Source organism: Aethalodelphis obliquidens, unplaced genomic scaffold (genome assembly GCF_003676395.1).
Source record: "Aethalodelphis obliquidens isolate GAN/ISIS:26980383/991018 unplaced genomic scaffold, ASM367639v1 scaffold10, whole genome shotgun sequence".
NCBI lineage: Eukaryota > Metazoa > Chordata > Mammalia > Artiodactyla > Delphinidae > Aethalodelphis > Aethalodelphis obliquidens.
Genome location: NW_020837954.1, coordinates 38,396,670 through 38,410,434, shown reverse-complemented (window position 1 = coordinate 38,410,434; position 13,765 = coordinate 38,396,670). Strand labels below are relative to the sequence as shown.

General features: G+C 45.5%; 1 protein-coding gene across 2 annotated transcripts in view; it reads right to left on the bottom strand.

Annotated features, from left to right (window-relative positions):
• Window positions 1–13,765, bottom strand: part of FNTB (farnesyltransferase, CAAX box, subunit beta) — an 84,829-nt gene that overhangs the window by 53,431 nt on the left and 17,633 nt on the right. For both annotated transcript variants that reach the window (XM_027111500.1, XM_027111501.1), the window contains exon 2: window positions 9,234–9,298. In XM_027111500.1, the coding sequence (XP_026967301.1) occupies window positions 9,234–9,298 (65 nt within the window). The remainder of the gene's footprint in view (window positions 1–9,233; window positions 9,299–13,765) is intronic.

Sequence of the window (13,765 nt, the reverse complement as noted above, 5' to 3'; positions counted from 1 at the left end):
TGAGGTAGGGGCCCTGGAAGAAGGAGAATATTTTAACAGGCAGAGGAGGTGAGGAGTTGGTGGGAGGACAGTTTAGCCAAGAAGGAACAAAAACAAAAGGAACCGACCAGGGCCGTCCAAAAGAACTTCCAGTGATGATGGAAGTGTCTTTGTCTGTGCTGTCCAATACGTAGCCACGAGCCACATGTGCATACTGAGCACTTGAAATGTGGCTAGTGTGACTGAGCAACTGAATTTTAAACTTTATTTAATTTTAATTAATTGACGTTTAAACAGGTACAAGTGGCTAACGGCTACTACACCATGCAGACAGGTATAAAGTGTGCAGAGGGAGTGCAGGTCGGGGATTTGGCCTGGCTATTAGGAATGAAAGAGGAATGGTCAAGAGGCCCTTTTTACAGGGATCTGGGATGCCAGCTGAGGAATTTAACTCAACTTAATACGCAAAGGGAATTTGCGACAACATGGATGGAATTTGAGGACATTATGCTACGTGAAATAAGTCAGATAGAAAAAGATAAATACTGGACAATCTCACTCATATGTGGCACTCCAGGGCTTCCACCAAAAAAACAAAAAAAAAAACAAAAGCCCTGAGCTTGTGGATACAGAAAACAGATTGGTGGTTGCCTGACGTGAGAAGTGAAGGGGGAGGGCAGTGAAATGGGTGAAGGGGGTCAAAAGGTACAAACCTCCAGTTATAAAATAAATAAGTCATGAAAATGTAATGTACAGCACAGTGACATGGTTAATAATACTGTACTGCATATTTAAAAGTAGCTAGGAGAGTGGGTCTCCAAAGTTCTCAACACAAGAAAAAGAATTTATAACTATATATGGTGCTGAATGTTAACTGGACTTACTGTGGTGACCATTTTGCAATACATACAAATATTGAATCATCGCGTTGCACACCTGAAATGAATATAATGTTATGTCAGTTATACCTCAATTTAAAAAAATAAGCAAAGGAAAACCCTGAGGGTTTTCAGCTGAGAAAAAATGACCAGAACTGTGCTTTAGAAAAATTATCTGACCACAGCAGGTATTCAATATGTGTTTACAAACTGTACTGATGAAAGCAGTAAGTGGGGAGAGAGATGAGGTGGGAAGACAGGGTAAGATGCTATTAAGAGTCAACCAGGTGGGAAGAACTTAGAGTTCTGAGGGCTCCACCTAGCACGGTGCCCAAGACAAGCTGACTGTGGACAGGTGGACTCTGAAGCACTGGAAGTGTATTCAGGTGCGGATGTCAGTCACATCGCTGGAAACACATGTGAGACTCTGGAGAGGGATCCAGGTGACACAGACGAACTGGGAATCATTTATCTGCAAGCAGGTGACAGGTGAAGCTGCAGGAGTAGAGGACAGAGCAGAGAGAAAAGTTTGAAGGCAGAACTGAGGGAAGACCCATCTTTAAGGGCTTGGAGGACCAGGAGCCAGAGGAGAGAAGTAAAGAGCAGTACACAAGCAGAGGAAGGACAAAGGCAGTGTCGCCTCACAGGCAGAGCAGGAGGAGAGAATTTCACGGAGGTTTTTTTTTTTTTTTTTTTTTTTTGCGGTACGCGTGCCTCTCATTGTTGTGGCCTCTCCCGTTGCGGAGCACAGGCTCCGGACGCGCAGGCTCAGTGGCCATGGCTCACGGGCCCAGCCGCTCCGCGGCATGTGGGATCCTCCGGGACCGGGGCACGAACCCGTGTCCACTGCATTGGCAGGTGGACTCCCAACCACTGTGCCACCAGGGAAGCCCTCACGGAGGTTTTTAACAGCGGCAAACAGTGCAGTAAGAGTGAGGAAAAAGAGGACAAACTACAAAGTGGCTGGTGACCTTCAAGAGAGTCAGGGAGTGAGGAGAGCAGATTCCAGATCATAAAGAAGAGATGGCCAGACTCAATTTCTCTTTCAAGGAGGTCCAGGGGTCAGGGCTCAGGGAGCACAGCCACAGGTGGGCTTTAAGCACTGGAGGTATATTCAGGTGAGGGCATCAGGAGGAGAGGTGAGTCTGAAAATAATGAATGAGTCTACATTCTCAGAACAGAAACAATGGGAGAGTGTGAAATTAGACAAACAGAGGACTCTCAAGTGGGGAAGAGGGAAACCAAGGAAACGTGGGACGGCCTCAGTTTTCTCAGGAATTAGGAGGCAAGACCTGGGAGAGTGTGTGTTGGCCATAACGGGGAATATGTTAGGAAATCTACACAAGATGAATGAAGGATGAAGGCCCAGCTGAAGCTGAGGAGTATAAACTTTTGATGAAGCCATTCAGAAGGCACTGTTGTATGATTTTTTTTCTTGGCAATCTTGCTAGGACGCTTTAGCAGAAGCAGCGACAGGGGTACTGTGGTTAGGGCTCGTAAGACAGGAAGAGCAGAAAGGTAGAGGTGTGAGGGAGCAGAGTGAGATCAGCAGACAGCTGACGAGAGCACACCGCGCGGCCTGGCCCTGGCTGGGCAGGCTGAGTGTGGCCAGCATAGGTGTGATGGACGAGAAAAACCAGGAGGGTGCAGGAGACCGTTAACAGGGCAGGCAGGGACCCACTCAAGAAGTGAGAGGAGGCTGAGAAACCCAATCCAGGTGAGGGCAAGCACAGAATTTGAAGGCAGAACTCCTGACTTCTAACTATGAAAGGATCAGGTCACAGAGGGGTTTCTACAGGTCAGTTCTTTCCAGTCTGAAAAACAGTCAGAGGAATTTGAATATGCCAAATACCCCGGGATGCTAGGCCACAGAGGAGAGAAGGGAAAACACTCTGTTCCAGTAACGAGAACACTTTCCACCTCATTTAAAACGTCGGGCAAGACAGCATTAAAAGTTTCTTGAGAATAAAATTTTGTGATCCTGAGTGTAATGCTGGGGAAAGGGACCAGGTACTGACTGGAATTCCCTGTTGGGTCTGCCTGCCTACTGCATACCTATAACCCCGTGAAGGGAGCGCGCATCTAGCTTCAGCACCTGGGCCCAGCACAGAGCAGGCTCTCAACGTTTACTGTCGAATGAACGAGAGAAAGAATAGAGGAATGGTAGCGTCAGTTTCTGACTAGCCCAAAGAGACTTCTCCCTGGGTCCGTGTCCTGTCAATTAAAAAGAATGACAAATCTCAAAGGGAAAGTGAAAATGCGAGCAAGCAGAGAGGACAAGGAGGGGTTGGTTAGATCGCAGATGGCATCCACTCTGGCTCAGGGGTGCTTCCCATCAGTCTCTCGTGTGGTCACACATGCCACACTGCAGGAGACCTGTCAGCCAGGGGTTAAACTTCCCTGGAGGACTCGGTATTTCTAGAGAGCTGAATTAAGCCACAAACAAATCCTTCCCCTTATTGTGGGGAAAAGGAAAAACCAACCCTGGAGAATGAACCCTTTCCCTTGTCTTCTCACTCCTCTCATTTGACAAGGGGCTTGTCCGTCCTAGGAAATGAAAGACCTCAGAGGATAAGGCTTTTCTATGTGTAGGGAGGAAGAGACTCTGCTACTCCTCAGGGTCCTGAAGTGACAAGAAGCTACCTGAAACCTCACCTGGCCAGAAACATCTAACTGAAATAAGCTTCAGGCACCTTTTCTGCAGCTCTGAGTTGGTCCCTAGAGGTGGGACCTGAGGCAGCCCAAAGGGGGCTCCCCAATAGCTCTCCTCCCACCCCGAACCTCACTCACAGATAGCCAGGCCCTGGGAGTCCTACTAAGAGGGAACTAGTGAATTCCTTTAGCTGGTTTCATCTGAAGACCAACTCTGGCCACAAGCAGGAGAAGAGAAATTTCTTTCAGTGGCTTTTTCCACAAGGGAAACTGTCCTTTCACTTTCATCAACTTAATCATAAACACATGTACACATGCATACAAGCACACACACAAAAATGCTAATATGTAAATGTTATTCTAAAATCTTGGGAAATGTTTCTTTGTTTATCTAGAGCTTCAAGGGCCACAATGCTGCTTGAATTTTAACTTCTTCTTTGAGGTTTATGATTCTTTTAAATTGAAGGGACATATATCCAGTTTCTTTTGGTCAGCCAGAGACTGTACTAAGAGCCTTACTGTTATGGACTAAATTGTGTCTCCCCCCCATCCCCAAATTTCATATGTTGAAGCCCTAACCCCCAGTGTGACTGCATTTGAAGATAGGACCTTTAAAGAGGTATTTAAGGTTAAATGGGACCTGGTGATCCTATAAAAAGAGTAAGTGACACTGGGGAGGAGTCCACACAGAGAAAAGGCCATGTGAACACACGGTGAGAAGGCGGTCTCTGCAAGCTAAGGAGAGAGACCTCAGGAGAAACCAACCCTGCCAGCACCCTGATCTTGGAATTCCAGCCTCCCAAACTGTGAGAAAACAAATTTCTGTTGTTTAAGCCACCCCATCAGTGGTATTTGATTATAGCAGCCCTAGCAAACTAATACTCTTACCATTCTTTTATTCTAAAGTCACCTCTAGATCTAAAACTCTTTTCTGTGTAGGGCGTTAGGAAAGAAAAGCTAGAGCTCTTTCCCTTTCCTTTCTGAATAATTCAGCCCCAAAGCCATTCAATCAGGTGGAGCAGAACAAGCCAGGCTCTGCCAGGAGTGGGGTGGCAGGGCACGCCGCAGGGCACACCGCAGGGCACGCCACAGGGCACGCCGCGAGGCACGCTGCAGGGCACGCTGCAGTGCTCAACTGGCTGAGGAGGGCATCTGTGTGGCTGCGGAGAGAGGGGTGGGAGATTGGGACACACAGGAATGACCAAATAAATGCATATATTTAGGATACTGGCAGCCTGGTTCCACTGTTGGAGAAGTATCTTAGAAATACTTGTGTACCGTGCAGCATGTACTGTACAGTCCCATGCCCTCACCAAGCTCCAGGCACACTGCCTTGGGTGCACTCTGCTCTTTTCAGTCTCAGAGCTGTAGCTCATGTTTTCCCTCTGCCTGGAAAAGTCCCACCACTTCCTAAACTGGCCAATTCCTACTCACCCCCCAGGTCTCAGCCTAAGAGTCACTTTCTCTGAGAGGCCTCTGCTACGACTTAATGTCTACATCCCTCCAAAACTCTTATGTTGAAATCCTAATCCCCAGTGTGATGGTATTAGGAGGTGGGGACCTCTCTGCATGGTGATTAGGTGGTCAGGGTAGAGTTCTCATGAAGGGATTAGTGCTCTTATAAAAGAGACCCCAGAGAGCTTCTTCCACCAGGTGAGAATACAGTGAGAAGATGCCATCTATGAACCAGAGGTGCGGGTCCTCGCCAGACACCAGATCTGCTGGTGCCTCGATCTTGGACTTCCCAGGCTCCAGAACTGTGAGAAATAAACGTTAAGTCACCCAATCTACAGGAAGTTGCTACAACAGCCCAAATAGACTGAGACACCTTTCCTAATTTACATCCAACCTAATTTACACCCTCCCTGTTACTCTCTCTCGGAGCGCCACGTTCCCTTCTTAAAACAGTTACCTTCAGGCTTCCCTGGTGGCGCAGTGGTTGAGAATCCGCCTGCCAATGCAGAGGACACGGGTTTGAGCCCTGGTCCGGGAAGATCCCACATGCTGCAGAGCAACTAAGCCCGTGCGCCACAACTACTGAGCCTGAGCTCTAGAGCCCGCGAGCCACAACTACTGAAGCCCACGCACCTAGAGCCCATGTTCCGCAACTGAAGTCACCGCAGTGAGAAGCCCGTGCACTGCAACGAAGAGTAGCCCCCGCTTGCGGCAACTAGGGAGAAGCAACGAAGACCCAACGCAGCCAAAAATAAATAAATAAAAGAAATTTATATTAAAAAAAAAAGAGAGACAGTCACCCCCTTGGTAACCATGTTCTTTGAATTCATTGGTTTAATAACTACCTTCCCCATGAGACTGAGAGCCCAGCAGGAGCAGGACCTGGGTCAGCCTTGCTCACCCTGTTCCCAGAGCCCAGCAGTGCCTGAGCCCCTAGATACCGTTGCCAAATGCGTGAAGGAATGAATGACTTTAAATGAACACAGCAAACTGAATGACAGCAAACACACTCCCTCCCCCTAAACGTGGACCATCCCTGAGACTCATGCCTTTGTTTGTGACAGATGAGAGATCAGGGATTCAGTCCATTGTTGGCTGCTGGGAGGGCTTTAAACCCACTAAAGCCAGGGGCTTCTCCAGTCAAAAAGTAAGCCTCTGGCACATAAGCAGTAAGTCACTTGAGAGAGGGTGGGAGGGAAGATGAACTTACTTGTATGAACCTTGGAAAGAACAACAGTATGAAGGACCATATCTTTCAACTGCTCAGGATTTGGAAAATGCTAAAGTATCATCACATAGCGAAATGGCAGAAAACATGGAAGCTGAGCAGGTGCCCGTATGAAAACTGCTTTGAGAGCTTAACTCAGAGCATTCTGGCTTCAGAGCAACTGCCAACACTTAACCTTTAGTGCTCTATTAGCATTATCAATATTTCCCCCTTACAAGGAGCACCAGGCTACTTTTTCCCAAGAAAAAAACAATTTGTTTGTTTGTTTTTTGGCCACGCTGCACAGCTTGAGGGATCTCAGTTCCCAGACCAGGAACTGAACCTGGGTTACGGCAGCGAAAGCCCAGAATCCTAACCACTAGGTCACCAGGGAACTCCCCGACAATTTAAAAATTTCATGTGAGTGTGTGTGTGTGTGTGTGTGTGTGTGTGTGTGTGTGGTTTATGCATTTCAAGTGTCTTACTAAAGCTAATATAATACATGGAAAAGGATAAACTCATAAGCATGTGAAACTGTGAGAATGACTAACCACGGGGAAAGAAAAATTAACTTTTATGGGAAAGCAGGATACTGATAAACAGAACTGTTCAAAGCATGGTCCAAAAGCTCCTTGGGAGGGGCCACCTCACTCCAGGAGAGAATGCATGTTTCACAGTCTGAGAGTGAGGAAAATCACTTCTGGGATGGGGAATAAACTGGAGAATGTAACAACATTCAACTTCAGCCTTGAACTTCAGCCCAATCTTCTACTTGGCAGTGGCTCTGAAAGGCTGAATAGATGGATGCCTCGCTCAGCACCATTGCTGGCATCCCCGGACCTGGGCGTGGTCAGTGATCCTGGGAGTGTGTGTGATTCTGCCACATCGGATCAGCAGCATGACCTCAGAAACACAGACGAGCCATGTCACCTAGATTAACTGCTCTAGCTGAATATTCACTTCAGCTAACAAGGAAGTTTCGTTCCTGCAGTATAATACTAGACTTTTAAAATCTGACTACTAAAATGTTAAATATTGTAATTGTGATAGTAATTTAAAATGCTGATAAATTTTCATATTTATTCTTAAACCCCAGAAGTTCATTCTATGGTGAAGATGTTTGGCTCCAGCCTCATGTTGATAAGTTGATTTACATTCTCAGCCATTTGGCCACAGTGTGTAATATCTCTAATATTAATTAGCAGGCCGTGACATAAGATGCTAATTAGCATCCTTTAAAACACTCATTTTCATAGGCAACAATGACAAAATGGGAAATGTCAGATTCCTGACATAAACCCAGAGCCCTGGTATATTCTATTTCCACAAAGGATACAAACCCAACAGAAACATTTTTGTTTTCCACCCACACCTGACCTAAGACCTATGAATCACGGGATTTTACTCCTTTACTGTCCTCTACCACCACTCCCAAAACACAGCTTCTTCCCAGATTGTAACCTCCTATTCTCCCTCCCATCTCAGTAAGAATAAAAGGAAAGTCCAAGGGCTCTATTCTGATGGTGGGTGAAAAAGGAATGTCAAATGATCAAAGGTCCCTTTGGAAATACAGAGGATATGTGTCCACAGAGCTGGAGACAGGGCACAGTGACTCAGAGCACAATCAGGTGAATCATCGCGATGCAACTCTAACCACAAACCCCTCCTGAAGCCACCATGCCCCTCGCCATCACCAAGTCCTACCACCTCTGGGGAAACAGCCTGTACTGGGCAGAGAGCTCCTTCTCCCCGAGCTGTTTACACAAATGGTGTCATTTGCTAAGCTGTGGCTCACGACAAAAGCAGTAATTCATTTATTGAGGTCTGGGCTACGAGTTAAAGTAGAAATTTAGGTTAGCAGTTTGGATGAAGACTCCTCTGGTTAGTTGATGCTTTCCTTTTCTGCTCTAGGGAAGAAAGATGAAGAGAACTTTTCCACCTGTCTTTCCATTTTTCCAACTGTTTTCTGCCTTGGCTAATCAGAATATTTTAACTAAATTTCTTCTCATGGAAATAAGGGCAAAATGGAATGGTGGCAAAAAAAGACACCAAGTTAACTCAGGCTAGAAATATTTGTAATGCTCCAGTAAGCAGAAGTACCCAGAGACTGACTTGCCAGGATTTAGTGTGTTAGGAGGCCTCAGGAAATTGGGAGACATGATAAAGGAGGTCAGGCTGGACCTCAGACCCTTCAGCTTCCCATCCAGACAGAATCAGCCAGCGGCCCAACTAGACTACGTCCAGAGACTGTCAAGGCAAAGTGCTATAACATTAAGATAAAACAATGACCAAACACAATTTGGACTACTGATCAGGAAAGATAACACAGGACAGTTTCAGAGAAGCAATCTGTGATTAGAAGAGAAATGCTAATAAATGAAATAACCTTATGAAATTCTAGTGTGATACATTACAAAATTGGGGGAAAAAAGAGAAAACGAAGGTTCAAATTAATAAGTTTCTGCTTATAATCCTCCTTTTGGAATTTCTGACATCAAAGAGCTCAGAAGGCTTCAACTTACTAAGCACCAAGGAAAACAAAAGGCATTTTATTTCTCACTTGAAATGTCGCCCTTGGGAATCTGCTGCACAATCACCAGTAAAGGCCAGGCTGGGAGAAGCTCAAACTTCTCACATTTTCCCAGTCAAGTCATAATATACATCAAAGGAATCCATCCTTTGCCATCCCCCTGGACTCTACATCTGTTTCAAAGTGTTATATGAAAAGCTTGAGAGTTCTGAACATCAGCACAGCAGGTCAGAACTAAGCTTCAAGATCATAAACTTCCTCTCGCCACCTTCAGAGCTCAGAGTTCAGGCCCTGAGGGCATCCCCATGTAACAGCTGATGGCTCAGTTCAAGTGAGCAGCTCCTCTAGACAGTATTCTAATAGTGGCAGGAGCTGGGGTCACGAGCATCTCCAGGGAGCCACAAGGTCAGGGAACACCAGCCTCACAGCAGACTCATCCCCTGAGGTTGGACAAGCTCAAGGAGGAAAGAAGAAAGGCTCCCATGGGAGATGGTATTTCCCGGATCCCCTCAAACACTTAACCACAGCTTACCTTGGTACAAGGTGGTTGAACTTGTAAGAACTGAAGACCTCTTGGATCTTTTCTTCTACTTTTGCCTGGTAAGGATGCAGGAGATGGGAGAGAGAAAACAAATACAGATGAGACCTTTATCCACTTTATGTTCCTATTGCCACAAATGCCTACCAGCTAGAGTTCCTTGGTGCGACTTTGTACCTCACAGCATAACAAGACTGCATTCAGGGGCTCTGCAGGATGACAGGCTTGGGACAAGGACAGAGAGAGAAAGAATGCCCTGTACCACATTAGCATCACAACCGACTTCTCCAGTAAACTAATCCATGGTATCCAAACTAATGGCGATTCTGGAGTTTGGCACCCTGGCACCAGTTACTCAGGGAGCAGGTGAAGATGGACCCCTTTTGCTTGAAAGACCTGTTCTTGCCTGCTCTATGAAGTTGTTTAGGTGTTCGTTAACCGGCCATTCTCAAATATGCAATTAATTTCTGCCAAGGGTCCTACTTCTTATTGTCAGATTTAATGGTTTAAATATAGATTGAACAGTATTAAAATCCCCAAAGGGATTTACAAGAACATCAATCATGGAAACACCAAAGAAATAGCACACCTGGTCATTGGACCTGTGTCACACACCAGACTCCACAGTCCCATAAAACAAAGGATCTCGGAAAGTCAGGTCACAAAAGGAATGAGATGACCTGTCTCCTCTGAAGATCACACCATGATGTGGTCAGACAGCACAGATTCTGTAAGGAAAGGGTACGGCAGTGCAGGAGGGGGCTGGTCAACGGGATACAGGGTTTCACCTTCACGGCCATCCCTGCTTTGTGGTGAGGCAAGTCCTTGCTGAGATTTCAAGATATATAATAATGTCCTCTCTGGGAAATATCAAAAATGCATTATTTGTTTCTGAAACACCTGAGTTAGAGCTTCCAGTTCCTTTTTTTTTTTTTTTTGCGGTACGCGGGCCTCTCACTGCTGTGGCCTCTCCTGTTGCGGAGCACAGGCTCCGGACGTGCAGGCTCAGCGGCCATGGCTCACGGGCCCAGCCGCTCCGCGGCATGTGGGATCTTCCCGGACCGGGGCACGAACCCCTGTCCCCTGCGTCGGCAGGCGGACTCTCAACCACTGTGCCACCAGGGAAGCCCAAGCTTCCAGTCCCTTTGACAAGCTTCCAAAAATCACGATGAGGGGAGCAGTGATGTGAGTCAGCTAAAATGGCAGTCCATCTAAAATTCATTTATATTTGGTTTTAGGATATGCTTTGGTATTTGCCTTTGAACATGAGTTTCAGGGATTACCTGGCCAAGAATTTATAATACTTCAAAAAACAGACTGAAGTCACTGTGAGAATTCGACTCAGAAGAAGTAAGAAAGTTCTCCCAGACCCCTCACGATGCTTTCTCCATGCCAGACACTGATGTGGGACTAATACAAAGCACCAGCCTAAATGAAACACAGACTGCATTTTTCAGTCGTGCCTTCCTTGGCTATACGTTGAAAGGGATAAAAAAAAAAAAATACGAGAAACATATGTCAGGAAGATCATGAAATAAAAATATTTGCCTACCAGGTTTGGACACACAGTTTTTCTGGGCAGGAGCGTGCTGTTTCCCCCTTTGCCTGCCAAAGCAGTAAAGCTATTCTTTCTACTTCACCCGAAACTCTATCTCCAAGATTCGATTCAGCCCCAGTGCACAGAGGTCGAGTTTTCGGCATCACTAGGAGTGGAACCGCTGGATCATTATGATAACTTTATGTTTAATCATTTGAGGAACTGCCAGACTGTTTTCCAGAGCAGTTGTACCATTTTATATTCCTATCAGCAGTATATGAGAGCTCCAATTTCTTCACATCCTCAGCAACACATTATTATCTATGTTTCTGATCATAGCCATCCTAGTGTGTGTCAAGTAGTATTTCACTAGTTGTTTTTTTTTTAATAAATTTATTTTATTTTTGGCTGCGTTGGGTCTTCGTTGCTGCGTGTGGGCTTCTCCCTAGTTGCAGCGAGTGGGGGCTACTCTTCATTGCAGTGCACGGGCTTCTCACTGTGGTGGCTTCTCTTGTTGCGGAACACAGGCTCTAGGCATGTGGGCTTCAGTAGTTGCAGCACGTGGGCTCAGTAGTTGTGGCTCGCAGGCTCCAGAGTGCAGGCTCAGTAGTTGTGGCACACGGGTTTAGCTGCTCCGTAGCATGTGGGATTTTCCCAGACCACGGCTCGAACCTGTGTCCCCTGCATTGGCAGGTGGATTCTTAACCACTGAGCCACCAGGGAAGCCCTCACTATAGTTTTGATTGCCTTTCCCTGATGACTAATGATGTTGAGCATCTTTTTACAGGCTTATTGGCCATTTGTAGATATTCTTCGGAGAAATGTCTATTCAGGTCTTTGTTCATTTTTTAAAGTGGGTTGTCTTTTTATTAATGAATTGTAATAAGTCCTTATACATTCTATCAATAGATACAAGTTCCTTGTCATATTCCCATTCTGTGGGTTGTCTTTAGGAACTACTGTATTTTTTAATAGAAAAAGATCACTTCAGAGCACAAAGTATGATTTTTAGAGTACAACTTTTAAAATAATACTAGCAATGAGCCTGTATTTTTTTTGACAAATAGTAATGGATTAATATACAAATTTAAAACTAGTCATCTGAGGATAAGAAAATGAAAGTCATCCCCAAAATATAACATCCTTTTTTGCCTCTTCTTCTCCACATACAGTCTGCTAGTGTGATATAAATCGTAGTAATTTTGTCACTGGGAAGATGTAAGCATTCTTTGAATGTTCTGATTTGCATAGTGGAAGGAAAGGAAGAAAGCTAGTTGTATACAAAAGAGTTAACACAGCAGGCCTGAGACTACCATCCTTAGAAAGGCCTACTTGAAAGGTAGACCCTGGCTGGAGTCTGGGAGCCTGGATCTCGGGAGGGCTCTCACCATTCCCAGAACTGATAAGACAGGCTCACTGAGCCTAAACTGTATAAACAACGTGGTTTATGGTGAACAGCTATCTTCCTTCTGGGAGTCTGGAATTATGCTAGAAAGAGGGTGCCTATGTGACCAGCCCCAGTAAAAACCATGAGCGCCCAGTCTCTAATGAGCTTCCCTGGTAGCTCTGCATGTGTGGTCACAGTTCAATGCTGGAGAAATTAAACACGTCCCCTGTGACTCCACTGGGAGAGAACTCCTGGAAGCGTGTGCCTCACTTCCTGCAGACGTCAGCCCATGAGCCTTTTCCCTTGGCTGATTTTGTTCCGTAGCCTGTTGTAATACATCATAACCATGAGGACAGCTATATGCTGAGTTCTCTGAATCTTTGTGTAAGCAGATAAGGTAGAGGGTCCCCGGAGAAAGAAAACCAGTCATGGCTTTCTTGACATAAGAGAGGCCATTTTGGCCTAAGCCATTCTGGGATCTAAGCCTGGCCACAATGCTTGCCCTTTAATAGGTCTTAGAAATCAATGATCTTAAGAGAAGAAAGAATGCAGACGCTGACTGTTATCAGGCAAGAGAAATAACAATAGCAAAGATAATATATTAGTTATAAAGACTCCCAGTTCTCTTTCAATGGTAAAGAGTAGCCTGAAGCCTCAACCACCAGATGTAGTGGCACCTAAGGGCTGATGATGTTGACCTTTTCTGAACTTCTGACTTCAATCAGCTAAAGCTTGGACTCTGTTGACCACCCAAGCCCCATCATGAATATGCATGTGCCCTTAGCTTAAAACTTCCCCAATTTTGCTGTTGGGAGAGACACTGCTTTGGGAAAGACCCCCAGTGTTCTCCTTACTTGCTGCAAGGAATAAATCCTTCCTTCTCCCCATCTTTGGCTCCGTTGTGTCTTTTGGCTCAACACTCACCAAGAGGCAAACCAGTTTTCAGGTAACACTAGTAGTGAGTCAGTGAACCTAGGAGTGGTCTTGGGGACCTCCAAAACATGAGGAGAATTAAAAATTTAGCCTTTGGGACAGAATTAAGAGAAGCAGTCACAACAATTGCATAATGTCTATGAAGCAAGATCTATAGTTAAATTCCTTTTTAAAATTTTATCGAAATTCTCACTTTAAATATAGGAGAACTGGGGGTAACTATTAAAAAACAAAGTTACCTAAGTCATGAAGAACTCTAACACTACACAGCTCTCAAATCAGAATTAGGAAGGGAGGAAGGGAGGAAGGGAGGAAGGGAGGAAGGGAGGAAGGAAGGAAGGAAGGAAGGAAAGAAGGAAGGAAGGAAGGAAGGAAGGAGGGAGGGATTGGCTTCAACATAGGGATGCTAAAGCATGTCTGCCTTTCCCTGGCCTTTCATTTTATCTTGAATTTCCATGCTTCCTTTCCATCCCGAAGGAAGGGACCCTTCTGTTTTAGTTAATTTCTCTTTTCTGCATGAGAGCTCCCACAGGCAAGGCAGCTATCAACTGAGTACAATACAAAGGGTTATTAACAGCCCTACAATAGCAGATAATTTTCTCTTGCATAAACAGCAAAAAGCCCATAGGTTCATTTCCCTTGAGCACAAAGCACACAGTTTGTGACCAT